The 18,382-nt window shown below is 45.9% G+C and overlaps 1 protein-coding gene and 1 pseudogene across 1 annotated transcript; one reads left to right on the top strand and one right to left on the bottom strand.

Moving 5' to 3' along the window:
* The first annotated feature begins 290 nt into the window (after positions 1-290).
* LOC131483056 (ubl carboxyl-terminal hydrolase 18-like) lies at positions 291-13,034 on the top strand. The gene is given in 9 exon segments (XM_058679917.1): positions 291-401; positions 2,864-2,966; positions 4,246-4,352; positions 4,625-4,801; positions 5,449-5,538; positions 5,917-6,001; positions 6,004-6,080; positions 11,435-11,566; positions 12,981-13,034. Coding segments are annotated over 9 exon segments (936 nt in total).
* On the bottom strand, positions 9,559-10,829 carry LOC101530717 (heterogeneous nuclear ribonucleoprotein A1-like; annotated as a pseudogene).
* Positions 13,035-18,382: the final 5,348 nt, after the last annotated feature.

Here is an 18,382-nt window from a genome sequence, read left to right as displayed (position 1 = left end):
GTCCCCGACGGCGGGGCGTCTGGCGGAGGAATCCTGCGTGGTGCTTCCGCGGAGGGATTGGCCCCACGGTCACTTCCTGCGAGGAGCTGCGGCCCCGCACCCTCAGTCTGCGGAGAACAAGCGGAGGAAGAGGACGCACTTCTTGGCTCTCCGTGGGGAGCCGATTTTCTGCCCGAAGATGCAGTAAGGCCCTCGGGAGAGGACACGAAGGGCTCCTGGACTGCGGCTGACCCTCGTCGCACCTGCTGTCCACCTGCACCCCCCCAGGGGAGGGCCTCGCGGTGGCCGCCATGGTGGACGTGGAGCCGGCAGCGTGCGAGGTGGAATTGGCGCCTCCCCCAGAGTGCCTGGCCTTTGAGTTTGGCTGGAGAACTTCACAGACCGAAAAGGACATCTACAAGGTAAGATCCCCCCAGGGTACAGGAGTCCGGGAAGAGGAGGTAGCGGCTTGGCCCTAGTGCGTATCTGGGAGCACAGGAGGCGGCTTGTCCTTGGGTGCGGGTCCAGCCGGGGAGGCGGTTGCTTGGCCATTAGCAGGGGTGCAGGAGGCGAGGTGTCCACTTGCAACTTGTTGGGTTTACAACGCTGGCCACGGCTTAGCCTTGAGTGTGGGTTCCAGGAGGCCAGGTGGTGGCTTTGTCCTCAGCACGGGGTTGGAAACGTAGGCAGCAGCTTAGCAATCAGCACAGGGTCCGGTGCGGAGGCGGTGCTTGCTTTTGGTGTGTGGTCCAGGAGGGCTGGCCTCAGCTTGGCCCTGGGTGCGGAGTCCAGGAAGGCATCCAATGGCTTGGTCATTAGCGCAGGGTCCATGAGGGCAGGTGGTGTCTTGGTCATTGGTGGTATCTGTGAGCACAGGCCTCTCCTTGGGCGCCCATTGGAGTTGTTAAAGGCAGGTGGTGACTTGACCATGGTCTTGAGGTTCCCGAAGGCAAAGGTAGCTTGACCATTAGCACAGGTGCAGGAGGGGAGGTTGCTGTTTGCTTTCATGCGGGGTTTACCAGGGCAGGCCGTAGCTTAGCACTCAGTATGGCTTCCAGGTGGCGAGGTTGTGGCATGGCCATCTGCACGGGGTCTAGGAGGGCAGACTGTGGCTTCTGTCCTCGGGGTTGGTGGCCAACCCCTGCCCCTGAGCTTTGGCCTCTGGTTATGAGGCATGCGGCTCCTTCTGCTTCTGTTTTTGGAGATGTATTATGTATATATATATGTCTGTCCTCCCTCCGTACCCCTCTTTCTTCCTTCGTCCCCTCCCCTCCCCTGTCCTGTCCTGTCCTTTCCTGTCTGTCTCGTAATACTGGCACATGTTTGTTGCGGTACACAGTGCTGTTTGTATGCAGCGCAAGTTGATGCACACATTGGACTCTCCCCCCAGGCCAGGCTTTGGTAGAAGGCTGAGTTGCAGCTTTTCCCGTCAGGATGGTGTCTGTACTAACCACTGCCACCCTGAAGAATTCTTCCCTGGGGACGAGAAAACGAGCCTCAGGTTTTTTATTTTATCTGTCAGTGTATATATTTATTATACTTTAGGAAATGTTATTCAATATTGGAGGTGAACAAACAAACCATTGAGTTCCTTGTATGAGAAACAGAAGGATGAAAGGTTTTAGAATCGCAATGATTGAAGAGTAACCAGGTTTCTCAAAGTTAATTGTAATTGTAATCTTTTTTTACACACACAGCTCCCTAAATCCTTTAGGTAAGGGAATTAGATTTTTTCAAACCCTTTTGAGGAGGAAGGTCAGGGTAGAGGTTAAGGGTCAACATCATTTTTTAAAAAATTATATATTTGGCAGCAATTTGCATTAATTGAAGACGTGTCTATTTGGATTATCTGCCCATTTTTAAAAAGCAGATTTTTGTTGTAATTTTTTTTGTTGTTGAGTTGAGGCCCTTATGTAGTCTGGACTTGAATCCCTTGTTGAATGAATATTTGCAATAATTTTTTCCCACTCTCTAGGCTGTCTTTGTATTACATTATTTCCTTGGCTATGTGGAAACAATTTAATGAAATTCCACTTACTACTTCTGATTGCCTTGCCTTGCCTTTGGGATCACTGCCCATAGCAGTGTCCTAAAGTCTTGCCCCTGTTTTCTTTTAGTCTTTTCATAGTTTCAGATCTTAGGTTGAGGTTTTGGACCCATCCTGAGTTGACTTTTTGTGCAAGGTGAAAGTAGTTTAGTGGTATATTTTTCTGTATATGAATATCTAGTTTTCCCAGCGCCAAGCAGAGGTTGTTCTTTGCAGGTGTATATTGTTGGCATCTTTCCATAAGGTTACCAGACTGGGGACCCAAGGATTTAGCCTTTGATTCTTTGTTCTGTCTCATTGGTCCTGTGATACCTTTAGCTTTTTGCTCAGGGTTTCTTTGTTACTTGGGATATCCTGAGGTGCTGTATGAATTTTAGGAGTGTGTTTTTATAAAGAATTATTTAGTGGAAAGCAGAGCCACAGAGAGGGTCAGAGAGATGTTCTAGCTGCTGTTTAACCCCAAAATAGCTCCAACAGCTGGGGCTGGGCCAGTCCAAGTCCAGGAGGCCGCAGATTTATCTGGGTCTCCTGTTTAGGTGGCAAGGAGTCAAGCACTTGGGCCATTGTCTGCTTTGTCCAGCACACTGACAGAGTGGCCAGGATTCTAATATAGCAAAACACCGACTTAACTCTCTATATCACAATGCTGGTTCTCAGGGTTTTTTTTTCCTGAAGAATATCATTCAATAGATGGAGATAGCATTGAGTCTATAAATCCCGTTGGGCAGTATGGACATTTAAACAGTATTAACTTCCACTATGTGAACTTGAGAGAACTATCCATCTTCTGTGTCCTCTTAGGTTTCTCTGAATAATACTGTGTAATTGTCTTTGTAGAGGTCATTTACTTTGTTGGTTAAACTTAGTTGTTTATGCTTTTTTGTAGCTATTGTGAATGGATTTCTTCGCATCTTTTTCTCGGCAAGTTTATTATTGACATGTAAAAATACTACTGATGTTTGCACACAACTTACTGAAGACAGAGTTTAACTTCCAACGTGCAGTATGATGTTAGCTCTGGGTTTGTCCTATGTGGCCTTCACTGTGCTTTTGTCAGTGTTCGCACTGCTTTTGGGAATTATGGATGCCCCATTTCACCATTCCCGTCGTATTTTCACTTTCCTTTAGCCCTCCTTAACAGTTGGGAAGATCTGTCTAGATAGAGAAATAGACATCACTGCCCAGATGCGAACATCAGCTGTCGATGGGCAAGGCTGGAGTCTGGAGTTTGGAATCAAATCTGTCATGTGGATGGCCGGGACTCAGTTCCTTGAGCCATCACCCTCTCATGTGATGCTCGTGTCCAAAGTGGTACTTGTTTCTATTTATTTATGTATTTTATTTATCTATTTATTATTAGAAAGGCAGATATACAGAGAGGAGGAGAGGCAGAGAGGAAGATCTTCCGTCTGTTGATTCACTCCCCAAGTGGCCTCAATGGCCGGTGCTGAGATGATCTGAAGCCAGGAGCCTCTTCCGGATCTCCCATGCAGGATTTTGGCCGTCCTCAATTGCTTTCACAAGCAGGTAGCTGGATGGGAAGTGAGGCTGCCAGGATTAGAAGCAGTGCCCATATGGCATCCTGGGTGTGCAAAGCGAGGACTTTAGCTGCTAGGCTACAGTGCTGGTCCCACTTGTTTCTCTTTAAAAAAAAATAAAAGAGAGTGATTATTTATTTGAAAGGCAGAGCTGTGGGGTGGCTGGTGGTGAAAGTGGAGAGAGAGAGAGAGAGAGAGAGAGAAAGAAAGAAAGAAAGAAAGAAAGAAAGAAAGAAATGTCTTCAATCTTATGGTTTACTCCCAAAATGACCACAGTAGTGACACCTGGGCTGCTTAGAAGCTGGGAGCCAGCAGCCAGGAGTTCCTTCCAGGTCTTCCACATCGATGCATGACTCTAATTATTTGGGCCATTTTCTGCCGCTTTCCCAAGCACGCTAGCACGGAGCAGGCTCAGAAGCAGAGCATCCAGGACTGGAACTGGTGCTCATAGTCTGAGCTGATTCACCTTCTGCTTCCCAGTGCTGGCTCTTGGCTCTTCAGTTCAAGATGAGTTCTCAAAAAATAGGCATAGCGCTGGATTTTCATTCATTGAACATCCCATAGGTAGTGCCAACTTGGGCTTTTTGGGGGAGAGGGGGGCCACAAAAGGACAAGGGATCCGTGGGCCTCAAGGTGGCTAGGGCGCAATGGCATGAGAGGCTCTCCAAGGACCTTACTAAGTGGGCGATTGTTTTTCTCTCTGGTCAGTGTTTGTTCAGCATGATGCTGCACAGCTCTCCCTCATGATTTGGAATCTCATTAAGGCTCAGATCACTGATGTGGACTTGGTAAGACCTGGAACTGGGGCACACCGGGGTTACTGATGGAACTCATCAGCTGTGATTTGTATGTTACACAGAGAGGAATGAATGTTACTCCATACAAAATGCCTATTGCCATTCCTCATATAGTCCCTGTGATTTTTTTTTCACTTTTGTGAGTAGGTCCTATGAATGGCTGTCACTGTGCAGCTCCTAGCTGGTGGCTCCGGTGTCTGTGAGTTGGCCTGGGCTGGTACCTGCTTCTTGCCCATTGATGTCTCGCCTCATCTCTCACGCAGGTGCAGCGGCTTCAGGACCTCAATACAATTCGGATAAAGCAGTGCTTGGTCTGTCTTGACTGCACCACAGAGAGAAGCAGAAACAGTAGCTTGCTGACTCTCCCTCTCAGCCTTTCTGACCTGAACTTAAAGCCCCTGGGAATGCTGGTAAGAGAGTTTTCTTGGTGGATTCACTGTTCCCACAGGACTCAGTGATCTGGTCCCCTTATTGCTTTCACCTGCCCTTGGCTGTTAAGTGTCACTTTATTTCATTTGCCAAGATGTGGCTAAGGGCTACCTTGATTTGGCAAAAGGTATATTTAACTCTTATTTCTACTTTCCTGCTGCTCCCTTAATAGATGCTGCACCTGTTTGGTTCCCCCAAGCATGGAGCTGTTTCTGAGACCAGACAAGTGTCCCGCAGTGGGTCAGACATTAAAGACACTGCATAGGCAATTCAGAACTGTTGAACTACCAAACCACTTGAGCAGTGCCCTTGGAGCATGCCCCATGTCGGGGACCCTGGCATGGGTAGGAGGCTGGATGGGACTTCTCCCTTATCCTCCCCTCTCTAGCCCAGATACAGGAAAAAAGAGAGAGAGAGAAAGTGGAAATGATGGTATTACCAATTTTCCCATAACCCTTGATCCTTTGTGCCCTAAACAAGTATGTAAAGATTATCAAAATAAAATAACAACTGAAAAAAGGCACTGCGTGGCACAGAGGGTATTGGGAGAACTTGCTTATACCTCCCCCAGCTGGGTGACAGGCTGTACTTCGAACAGGAAATAGCAACGTGCTTTGTCTTTGTTTTCCTGCATGTCACAGGAGGACGCCCACAGTAATACTTGCAACCCAAGGAGCTATCAAGAAAAAGCAAGTGCTTCTGTCAGAACTGTGGGAAGAACACCTACCTAAAATACAGCGCCTCCCACGTCTCAGGGGACCCAGGCACGCTGAACCAGCAGAGGGCACCTTGTGGTGCATGACAAAGAGTCAGGATCAGGCGAGCACCTGGGGTCCTGTGGCTTCTGATTTCCAGGGCTGTGGATAGGGCTTCTCAGATCACACCCCTGACAGGGACTGAGCCGTTTAAGGGGAAAAAGAGAAAGAGCAGCTCCATCGGAGTTGGACCAGTTCCCTGGGGAAAACATCAAAGATCTGCTGGGTCCAGGTGCCCGTGGAAGATGGATAGTGGTGTAGTAGCAAAGTTGGAGGCCACGTGTTGTGCGACTCATGGAGGAGTACACGAGTCAGTGACCCCGAGTCGATGTCAGAGAGCTTCATTGCTGCCTTAACTTTGCTCTCCCCAGGCCTTGAAGCTGACCTGTCTGCCCTCAGCTTTGACCAACCTCATGCGCTTCTCCAGCAGGAATTCACAGACACAGAAGGTCTGCCACTCCTCCTTTTCCCCCAGAGCTTGGATTTGCGTCAGGTGCTTCTGAGTGAACTAGACCTCAGCAACGTTGAGGAACAGGTGAGAAGCTCGCCTTGCCCTCGCCCTCTGTCTGGTAAGATGCCATATTTCCTGTTTCCCCAAGCATCCCTCCACGCACGCATCAATGCTTAGCTTGGAAGTTCCTTCCCAGGCCACAGGATCCCAGACCTAAGCTATGAGTTAAACGGCATCATGGTGGGTGAACACTAGTTGAAAATACCAGCCCAGTTGCTGAGTTCTGTGTTTTCTGCCACCTTGTCTGCTAGTAAATCCTACCCCCTGCTGGCCATGGGAGGGCAATAATCACAGCCGGATGGGATTCCTGCAAGAATGAGCCACACCCAGCTTCCCTGATTTTTCTTTTACTCATATTCCTTTTATCTTTCTTATTCCTCCCAAAAAAATGTAATGCACGAATTTGCAGGTATTTATCATGTGTAATGTGCTATTTTAACATGTGTATGTTGTGGGGCAATTAGCTCAAGCTAATCAACATTATCTGTCACCTCACACATTAATTCTTTTGAAAAATGATTTAAGGGCCCAGCACCGTGGCCTAGCGGCTAAAGTCCTCGCCTTGATGCCCCGGGATCCCATATGGGCGCTGGTTCTAATCCCGGCGGCTCCACTTCCCATTCAGCTCCCTGCTTGTGGCCTGGGAAAGCAGTTGAGGACGGCCCAATGCATTGGGACCCTGTACCCGCGTGGGAGACCCGCAAGAGGTTCTAGGTTCCCGGCTTTGGATCGGCGCGCACCGGCCCATTGCAGCTCACTTGGGGAGTGATTCATCAGATGGAAGATCTTCCTCTCTGTCTCTCCTCCTCTCTGTATATCTGGCTGTAATAAAATGAATAAGTCTTTAAAAAAAAAAGAAAAATGATTTAAAAATTAACATGTAATGCTTATACATATTTATGGAGTACAGAATAACATCACATATATCTTTTGTGGTGCGAAAATGTAAAATACTTCATTGTTAAGCAATTTTCAGGTATGCAGTTCTTTGGCATTAACTAAATTACAGTGCCATAGAGTAGATCTCTGGAAACTTACTCTAAGACTTTGTTTCTTTGTTCTTTGGCCAACATCTTCCCATCCCACCCCCTGTCCAACCCCAGCCCCTGGCAGTCACCATGGGCTTCTTTGAGTTCAACTTTTTTTTTTTTTTTTAATGAGAGGCTAGAGTTCTTGGTTCATCTGTGATCCTACTTAACAGTCATTTCTGTTCTGTCATTATGTTCTTTTAAGCAAAACATCTTTTGTCTTGACTGCCTGAGATTTTAAGATAGTGTAATGATTTATTGACAAATCATACATATATAATATATATGTATATATATATGTATTTTGTCTTCTTGATATCTCTGATTTCTATGTTAATGACTGCTCTCCTTAAAATTCTATCTACTCAGTGTTTGTTTCCTAGTGCTTTTTAACAATCTGTGAATAGCGCTTCTTTCATCCAGTATTTCCTTGGTGTTTGGTTTAAATTACGTTCCTTCTCAGTGTTGGATGTCATGCCAGTGACTCCCACGCTCTCAGGGATCATCTGAAACTCAAGATTTCTGTCTCCACCTTCTGTTCCTTCTGTCCTTGAGTTCCCTGCATGTATTTTCACCTTGTAAGGGTAAATGTTCTTGTGTGTGAATAGCATAAGCCTTTAACTCATTATCTTTATCTGCATATGGTGCTGTTTTATATTTGCTTTTTAAAAAGGAGTTATTTATTTGAAAGAGTTCCAGGGAGTGAAGCAGAGATCTTCTATTCTTTGGTTCACTCCCTAGATGACTCAGACTGCCAGGGCTGGACCATGCTGAAGCCAGGAGTCAGGAGACCCATCAGGTGTCCTGTGTGAGTGGCAGGGGTCCCAACACACCTGATGTTTTTAGGCCATTAGCAGAATCTGGATCTGAAGTAGAGCAATCAGGACATGAACCAGTGCCCGTATGGAAGGCTGGCATCACAGGTGCCTATGCCACAACTCCTATCCTGTATATTTGCTTTTAAAAATATATATATTTATTTTTACGGGAAAGGCAGAGAGGGAGAAACAGAGAAAAAGATTTTCCATCTCCTGGTTCATTCCCCAAGTGGCTATAATGGCCACAGCTCAGCCGATCTAGAGCCAGTAGCTTCTTCCAGGTTTCCCACGCAGGTACAGAGTCCCAAGACTTTGGGCTGTCCTTGACTTCTTTCCCAGGCCAAAAGCAGGGAGCTGGATAGGAAGTGGAACATGAAGCTGAGACATGAACTGGCGCCCATATGGGATCCCAGCACATGCAAGGCCTCAGCCAAGCCCTGTGTTTAAACAGTCAACACTCTCCTAGTTTTCAAGCCAGTTTTCAGGTGGTTGTTTTTAAATCAAAATTTATACAAACCTGTCCCCTCATCTTCATGTTTTAAATATAGATTTATTTATTTATTTGCTTTGAACTTTTATTCTCACTTTCCTCTGTTTGGGATTAATTATTATTTTTTCTAAAAAAAATTATGTGAGAGAAGTGTTTAGAGAACTCCCATCTGCTTATTCGCTTTGTGAACACAACCCAGTCCTCACAAGTTGTAGTTCAGTTCTCAGCGTCTACACTAGCAGGAAGTGGCAGTGATGTGCAAGGCGCTCGGATGTGGATGGGACTGTTTAACTGCTAGGCCGGAAGTTGTTCCTCAGTATGAATTTAGAATTAGACATGATTGAAATCTTGCCTCTTTATAAGTTTTTTTTTTAATTCTTAAACAAGATGTACTGTAAGTTTATTTTTCAAGATAATTAAATCATGGATTGATTACACATGAGACTGGATGATACACAGCTTCATCCTCATCGGTAATTTATCTGGTACCATTATTCAATTTTGGTATTGCAAAGGATGTACCAGCAGTCACTTTTATAACCAAATAATCCTGAGAATCTGCTTGGGTGGCGTTTAATGGTGAGTGTCACGTCACAACAGAAATTGTCAGGATGATGACAATGGCTTCTGCACCCACGTCGTTTGTGAGGAAATTCCAAATGGGACCTGGCATTGCCCTGATGAATTCCGCCTGTATACTTTTGGGAAAGGTTACCGAGACGGCTTCGGAGTAGACTAACTTTACACAGCACGTTTTTAAAAAGACACATTTATTCAGGGTCATGATCAAATTAGCAATCAATAGCATGGGTATGAATAAAGAAAAGAAAGAAAAACTGCATGACAACCCCTTGTTGGAATGCTTTCCACTTTCCACAGAGCAGAAATTAGAATAACCTGTTATGCAATTACTTACAATAAGGTCTTTGAGGCTTTTTTTGTCCCAAATACTCATGAGTGTTGACTAAAGTGTCGTCTTTGTAGCTGCTGGGTCTCGCCTCCACTCTGCTTGGCTGAGTTCACAGGTGTGCTGAAACCTGGAGCTTCCCTGTCACTTCTCTGGGTCTCCTCTCCTGCTAAGCTTTGTTTCCCGGCACTCGTTCAAGCTTTCTTCCCCTTGCCACAGCTAATGCTGCTGCAAGTGACAGCCACATTGACTCTTCTGGTTAGGCAAAATATAGACTGGCACCACCATAGGGGCTGCAGCCCTTGCCTCCAAAGTTTCCTCCCTTCATGGGTCCGAAACGTGAGGATTGTTTGTTGTAATTGCCAAAATCATTGTTGCTTCCACGGCCTCTGAAATTGCTCCCCCATCACTGCCCAAGCCATCTCCGCCATTGGTACAGCCGCCATTCTCTCTGTAGCTACTGCCCTGCTTTCCATAACCCTCTCCACCACTTTCCCAGTCTCTGCTTCCTCCAGCGCAAGTAGGGCTGCCTCCTCCACAACCACCAGTATTACCAAATCCATTGCAACCGTCCCTACTACCACCATAACCACCACCACCTTGGCTGCCATCAAAGCTGCCACAGCCACTCAAGCTTCATTGCCACCGAAACTACCTCTACGCCCACCACCAACGTTTCCAGAACCACTTTGATCTCTTGGGATAGATGAAACAATCCATCCCCTTGCTTGAACAGGGCCTTTCTTACTCCACAGTTGTGACCATTCACAGTACGGTATTTCTGAGTGGCAGTCTTATCCACGGAGTCACAGTCATCAGAAGTACCAAAAGCAAAACCCCTCTTCTTGCCATTGCTTCTATCAGTCATGATCTCATTTTGATTTTCCTGTATTGCTTAAAATAACGTGGGAGGTAATGCTCTTCAGTGTCTAGGCAAATTAAAGAAATGCCCCCAGTAAAGCTCTTTTTCACAGTTAGATTGGCACTGGATCTTGGAGAATTTTCTCTGGGGTCAGCCCTCTTTGGTTCCAGCACTTTTCCATCCACTAGTATGGCCTTGCATTCATGGCTGTGTCCACGCCTCCATGGTGGCGTAGGTAACAACCCTTCAGCCACTGGAGTGCTTGGTGTTCAGATCTCATCCCACACAGTCCGTGAGCATTCCTCACTGCTTAAAATGGCTCCATAAACTCTCAGGACTTATTTGGAAGCTCAGCCCTTTGATGGAGAGATTCCGTGGCTGTTCGGGCTCTTTGGGAAGCTCTCACCTAACATCAGTGTGAAGAGAAGAGAGGGCGATGCTTCCTTGGTAGTGTCCACAAACAGAAAGCCAAGAGGTATTTATTTATTTGAAAGAGTGAGAGTGAGAGTGAGAGAGAGAAATCTTCCAATTGCAGGTTCACTCCCCAAATGGCTGCAATGGATGGAAGCTCTCATCTGCTTTTTTTCCCAGGTGCATATGTAGGGGGCTAGATCAGAAACAGAGCAGCAGGTACTCAAATCAGTACCCACGTGGAATGCTGACACCATTCCCAGCACCCAGTGTCCAAGCTACATTTTCTTTGTGTTTCTCTTACACAGACATCATAATGATGTTACTCCTCTAAACACTCTGTCTCCTTGACCCATTACTCAAGGAATAAAGTTTGAATTTTTAACTTGGCCTCTGTATTTTGATTTCTTGTGACTTCTGAGCACCCTCACAGCCTTCTATGTCTTCAGTATGCTATGTTCTTTTCCACCACTAAATCTTTCAATTTCGGAGTCTACATTAAAAATGATACATCTTCCTATAACCTGTCTGCAGTCTTATTTATCTGTTTAGAGCAGCCCAACTTTGTCTTCTCTGGGGAGATCTCTCCAGCCCCTCAGCCCTTCCTTGCCTTCTTGTCCTTTTTCTTTTCTGGGCAAAAATGTACACTTCTCAGAGAACCTCTGCAGAATCTGGTACAAAACACACCATTGTAATTGTGGGTTTTCCATTGTTCCTCAGTTAGGAAGGAAGATTCCTGAGGCCAAGGACTGTGTTTTATTGCTTTTGCAGTAGCAATGCCTGGCAGAGAGGAGGCTGTGACTAAATGTGTGATGACAAGGAGGATGGCAGGTTAATCATTCCATGTCTTCTCCCCTTCCAGGTTAGAGGACAGTATGAATTCTTTGCCGTGATTGCACACATGGGAATGGCGAACTTTGGTCAAAACTGTGCCTATATTTGGAACTCGATGGATGGAAAATGGTTCTGCTTCAATGACTCCAATGTTTGCAGGGTGAGAAATATTGTCTAAATTGCTTCTTTACTTGGATTAGTCGTATGGAACCAATTCTGAGCCCAGGATGGCAAGAGTCCTGCAGGTCAAGACTCGCTGTTCTTTCTGTGTGGTTTTTTCCTCATGAGAGCCCTATCTGGTTGGCAGCTCTGTGCGTGGTCCACTTACCTTGTTTGCTGCATTTTATGGTGCTACAGGCTTAGTGTCCTGAGGCTTTATGCTCGGTAGAAACCTCTGTAAAGAAAAATAGTTAAAAATATGTACATCAAAACTGTGGGATAGAGCTGGCATAGCACAACAGGTCAAGCCACAGCTTAGGACACACCAACCTATTAGAGTGCCCTGGTTTGAGTCCTGGATTCCACACTTCTGGTCCGGTTCATGCTGACGCTTCTGGGAAAGCAGTGGATGACAGCTCATGGCTTTGAGTTCCTGCCATCTACATGGAAGAGCAGGATGTAGTTCCTGCCTCCAGCCTTGCCCAGTCCCAGCTATTGTAAACACTTGGAGAATGAGCCAGCAGATAGAAGATGAAGTTTTTCTCTCTCTCTCTCTCCTTTTTCTTTCTCCCATTCTCCCTTTCCCACTCCCTCTCTTTCCCCTCCATCTTTCCTTCCACCATCTCTCACTGTCTACTTTTCAATACAGAAATGAAATCTTTTTAAAAAGAACTCTTGGAAAGGGATTATCAAGTGTATTTGTGTGTTTTGTTTATTTGAAAGAGTCAGATTGAGAGAGCACCCATCTGCTTGTTTACAACTCAACTGCCTGCCATGCTGGGAGCTGGGAATTCAGTCCATGTTTTTGGGCTAGCATTTTGGCATACTGGATTAAGTCACCTCTTAGACCGATACACTTATCCCATAGCAGAGAGCCTGGTTTGCACCTTGGTGACTCTGCTTCCAGCCCAGTATCCTAGGATCCAATGTGTGATGGCACAAGTACTTGGGTTCCTGCCACCATTATGGGAGAACTTGATAGAGTACTGGGTTCCTAGCTTTGGTGTGGTCTAGCCACAGGTGCCATGGACATTTGGAGGCTGAAGTAGAGGATGGAATGTCTGTGTCTCTCCATGTCATTCTGACTTAGAATTAAAAAAATCCTCTCACATTGGTGTTAGGGACCCAGTCCCTGGAGCCATCAGCAGTGTGTTTATTAACAAGAAGCTGGAGTCAGGAGCTGAAATTGGTACTCAAACCCAGGCACTGCAACACAGGACACAGGCATTTAAAGCAACATAGGCTGAACATGTGTCCCAAACATAATCAAGTTTCCACAAAGCTATGAAGATATTAAAGTGCTTTTGTGTATGTGACTAGATGCTCCAAGGTTGTGAGTTGGTAAGGTTAGGGCAAATTACAGTACCACATATTCAGAGGGATGTTTGACTCCAATCTGTTTATTCACACTTTAGGTATCCTGGGAAGACATCCAGTGTACCTTTGGAAATCATGATGAGCATTGGTAAGAGGAGTGTAAGGTGATGGAAACCTTTTGAACTTTACAGGGTCAGGGTTCTTGGAACTGGGTGAAACACTGGTGTAACTCACATGCTGATGATCTCCTGGTGACTGTAGAGCCTTGTCTTTCAAAAATCTCGTTAGTGATCATCTTACAGTGTAGATACTAGCAGTGCTACAATCGAAGGAAATTGCAGGAGGGGAAATCTCAGATCCTATGGAATTGTACCATAAAATTAGAGCGAGAGAGAGAGAGAGTGTTATAAGCATCACATCTTTCACCCCTCTGCTAATTGGCTGTGTATGCAAAGTGTCATAGGCATGGCGCTTTCCCATTGGAGGGAGAATATAGACGTACCCCACCCAAGCAGCTCTGCAGAAACTTTTTGTGAAATTCCATTGCTTTTTAAGCGTACTCTCCCAGCAAGGTTCATGCTGTGTTTAGTTATTTGTTCACTAATATAACTTTCGTTCACATTTGATCATGAATTTGATATGGGGAAGTACAACCAGTTTCATTGGCTTCTGGCACAGTGACTTCCATTGAGTTAAATGTTCAAAAATCTTTTACAAATCGATAAGTGGCATGGGAACTGGAGAGTAAAAAGAGCTGGGTACAATGTCGGTGCACACATAAATAAGTAATGGAACTATAAGTTGTTATAAAGAACTATATTATTGTAACAATGTGGGAAAAATCAATCCAGAGGGTGGAAATTGGGGGTGATCTCAGACCCTACATAATTGTATCATAAAATTCAAAATTCAAAAATTTAATTAAAAAAAGCTGGATGAAGTTAAAACAGAGGGACTCTGTTAGCTTTTCTGTTGAGTTACTGTATTGGGAGTGATGTCTGTGTCACAGGCAGTATTTGAGAACATTGTCAGCTGCTGAGGCAGATAGGATCATTTGAAAAAGAGTGAATTAAATGGAATTTCCCAACCTTCTACTTTCCATCTTCCTCTTCTGTTTGTCTTAAGCTTCCCTCCTAGATGTTCAAAGTTTTGTCAATTATTTGTATCATTCTTTCTCCTGTGATTTTGGCCAGAGGTAGGGAAACTTTGTAAAGGGACAGAGAAATATTTTAGGCATTGTGTGCTCTGTGTCTCTGTTAAAATTACTCAGTTCTCTGCTCTTATCCCCAAAGCATGTGTAACCAGGACATGAGTAAACGAGAACAGTTGTGTTCTAATTAAATTGACATGCAGAAGCAGAGTTGGACTTTCTTCCTGGGCCCACCATTCATCAAGCTTGGATTTAGGTGTTAACCAGGTGCAACCTAGTGTTGTTTCCAAGGTAATCATTTTGTTCTTCTGATATTCCTCCCAATATGAGTTAATCATGTGTCATCTTACTGTGGATGTTTCATTTTACAATGCTGATGCATTGTCTCTTTTCTAGGTGTGAAACTGCTGATCTTCTGACCAAGAACACGGATATCTACAAAGTAAGACCCCCGCAAGGTACAGGGACCTGGGTTAGGGGAGACGGCGGATTGGCCCTAGCGAGTGTCTGGGAGCACAGGGGCAGGCTTGTCCTTGGGTGCAGGTCCAGCTGGGGATGTGGTGGCTTGGCCATCAGCAGGGGTTCAGCAGGGGAGGTGGCCACTTGCACTCCTGCAGGGTTTAGGAGGGTGGGCTGCGGCTTAGCCCTGAGTGTGGGTTGCTGCAGGCCAGGTGGTGGCTTGGTGCTCAGTGCAGGGTAGGAAGGGTAGGCAGTGGCTCAACCATCAGCTGGGGAGGCAGTGGCTTGCTTTTGGTGCATGGTGCAGGAGGGCTGGCCTTGGCTTCGCTGGGTGCAGGGTCCTAGAAGGCATGCAATGGCTTGGTCTTTGGCACAGGGTCCTTGAGGTCAAGTGGTGTGACTTGGTCATTGTGGTGTCTGTGAGCACAGGCCTCGCCTTGGGCGTCCATTGGGGTCAGTAAGGGCAACTGGCGGCTTGCCGTCTTCTTGAGGTCCCCGAAGGCAAGGGTAGCTTGGCCATCAGCAGGGGTGCAGGAGGGGAGGTGGCCGCTTGCCTTCATGTGGGGTTTACGAGGGCAGGCCGTAGCTTAGCACTCAGTATGCGAGGTTGTGGCTTGGCCATCTGCACGGGGCCTAGGAGGGCAGACTGTGGCTTGTCCCTAGGTGCAGGGTCCAGGAGGCAGGTGGTGCTTGGTACTTGGTGAGTGTTCCCAGAGTGCATGCCATGTCTTGACCCTTTGTGTGTTGTCTGGGAGGGCTGGAGTCCTTGGTGCAGGGATGAGAGGGAAGGCTGGGGCTTGGCACTCAGTGTGTTCTCTGGGTATAGTGTACAGAGGTGCCTCGGGTTCACACAGCAAGGCCTGCTCCACTTCTGTCCTCGGGGTTGGTGGTCAACCCCTGCCCATGAGCTTGGGGCTCAGGTTCTGAGACATGCGGCTCTTTCTGCTTCTGCTTTTGGAGATGTATTATGTGCATGTATGTCCGTCCTCCCTCCATCCCCTGTCTGTCTGTCTGTCCTGTAATGCTTGGAGGGGCACACAGTGGTGTTTGTATGCACTGGCCTCTCCCCCAGGACAGGCTTTGGTGGAAGGCTGAGCTGCAGCTTTTCCCCTCAGGATGGTGTCTGTACTAACCACTGCCACCCTGAAGAATTCTTCCCTAGGGACGAGAAATAAGCCTTAGGTTTTTTTTTTTTTCATTTTATCTATGTGTATGTTTATTGTACTTTAGGAAGCTTTATTCAATATTGGAGGTGAAAAAAACAAACCATTGAATTCCTTGTATAAGCAACAGAGGGGTGAAAGGTTTCAGAATTGGAATGTTGCAGAGTAACTGGGTTTCTCAAAGTTAATTCTAATTGTAATCTTTTTTTACATACACGTCCCTAAATCCTTAAGGTAAGGGAATTCGAGTGCTTGCTGTGGAGGAAGGTCTGGGTGGAGGTTAAAGGTCAACAAGGTTGAGTGACTTGCTCAAGGTCCATAGTGTTTTTCTTGCCCCCTGTACCAGTGCTTTCAAATGATGCTGCTGTGCCAGGGAAGGCTCATTCAAGTTCAGACCCCTAGGCCTCTGTAAAGGAGTGGAATCAACTTCTGGCTGTGGGAATTTGGAATCTTTTTTTTTTTCTAGCCAGGAGCCTTAATGTAGACTCCAGGACAGGAGGAGAGAGGACAAGGAGGAGCTAGTTCAGCACCTTTGTAGGATTTCGTTTCCTGTTTGCTGAGTTTGAGTTGGAAAGGATGAGCAGGTTTGTGAGGACCTGGTTAGCATGCTCTTAGGAGCCATCCCTTGACTCTTCCTCCCCAGATCAGCTCCTGTGACCAGGTGTGAAATGTTGAGCTTTTTCCTAAACTGTAGTTTCATCTGCAGTGTTGCATTTATCCAGTTGGAGATTCACTTCAGTGTTCTTCGGTTAATATGTCTACTGTTTTTGATAAGACCAATGATACACCTTTATTACATTACTGAAAATAAGTGAACTTCAATGCTTTTAAATTGGATATACATAGTAAGTGTCTAGAGATTGTTCTGTGATACATGGACTCTCGGCATTCTACTTGAGGAAGTTGGAGAAGGCTAATTGTGGCATGTGAATAATGGGACTGGAGAAGTTTATGGAGATTTGTTTCTTTAATATTTTTACATAAAATAATTCTGAAATACTGCTCTTTGTCTAAGTTAGTTTGTTGGCGCCATGACTTGTGGAAACTCATTTTAAAGGAATGACAACACCAGTATGTTTGAAAACAATTGTTTTTATTTAGGATTGGCAGCCTCCATGTGCATGTGAAGTTAAAAGCTTTGACTTTACTCCAAGAGTCCAGTACCTGAATGAACTTGAGGTGAGTGTTACTTCCTCCTTCTTGCCCATAGATTTATTCTGGGTGTTGGGACTGTAGGCTGACAACCTGGAGGAGCTCATATCGCAGGTCCCAGAATTTGTATGAATTGAGGTTGTAGGAATCGTTGCTCAATGTTCTGAGGCAGTTTCTGAGTTTTTTGTAAGTTATTTAGTGATCACTAAGGTTTTTCTACTCAGCATGTTCTAACAACTGTATAGCTCTGCTTTGTTTTTCATGCTTGAAATACTCAATACTAACTCAAAGAGAATTAGGAAGTTACAACTTGTCAGTGTTTATTTTTTCAAAAGATTTGTTTATTTTTACTTGAAAGGCAGATTTACAGAGAGAGAAAGATCTTCCATCTGCTGGTTCATTCTCCTGATGGCTGCAGCTGCTGGAGCTGAGCCAAACCTATGTCAGGAACCAGGAGCTTCTAGGTGTCCCATGCAGATGCAGGGTCCCAGGGTTGCTTTCCCAGACCACAGACAGGGAGTTGGATGGGAAGTGGAGCAGACAGGTTATAAACTGATGCCCAAATGGGTTCCCAGTGTTTGTGAGGCGAGGATTTAGCCACTGAGCCATCCTGCCAGGCCCAACTGAAATTTAAGTATATCTGTGCCGCACCCCCATCTGCCACATTGTCAGATGGTTCTTCAGTGTGGTATAAAAATTACTGGAGGGGGCCCAGTGCTATACCCTAGCGGCTAAAGTCCTCGCCTTGAATGTGCTTTGATCCCATTTGGGTGCCAGTTCCAATCCTGGCAGACCCTCTTCCCATCCAGCTTTCTGATTGTGGCCTAGGAAAGCAGTAGAGGACATCCCAAAGCCTTGGGACCCTGTGCCTGTGTGGGAGACCTGGAAGAGGCTCCTGTCTCCTGGCTTCTGACCGGCTCAGTTCTGGCCATTGTGGCCACTTGGGGAGTGAATCATCTGGTGAAAGATTTTCCTTTGTATCTGTCCTCATCTCTGTATATCTGACTTTCCAATATAAAAATAAGTAAATCTTAAGAAAAACCTCCTGAAGAATACAAAATACATTTTTAAAAATTTTGCTTTTATATGAAAGGCAGACTTTACAGAGAGCCAAGGGCAGATAGGGAAGGTCTTGGCCACCAAATGGCCTGCAAGGAGGGAGCTGAGCCGGTCTGAAGGTGGGACGCACAAGCTTCTTTGGAATCTCCTGTGTCCAGGGTCCCAAGGCATCTTCAGTTGCTCTCTCCAGCCATAAGTAGAGAGGTGGATCAGAAGGGGAGCACCTGGCATCGCCACCACAGGGCTGAAGATGAGTTTGTTGCAGCATCATTGTAGCTGCAAAATGGAAATTTTTGATAGACAAGATTTATTGTTTGATGAAGGGTTTTGGCTTCCATATCTTTCTAAAATATTTTTTGAAGAATTTAATGGATATTTCTTTCTTTAGTCTCTCTCTCTGTTTAAGATTTATTTATTTTGGGCCCGGCAGGATAGCCTAGTGGTTTAAGTCCTTGCCTTGCACGTGCCAGGATTCCATTTGGGTACCGTTTCTAATCCCGGCGGCCCCGCTTCCCAT

Source organism: Ochotona princeps, chromosome 22 (assembly GCF_030435755.1).
Source record: "Ochotona princeps isolate mOchPri1 chromosome 22, mOchPri1.hap1, whole genome shotgun sequence".
Lineage (NCBI taxonomy): Eukaryota > Metazoa > Chordata > Mammalia > Lagomorpha > Ochotonidae > Ochotona > Ochotona princeps.
The sequence above is the reverse complement of the archived record's forward strand: the minus strand, read 5'-3'. Positions and strand labels throughout refer to the sequence as shown.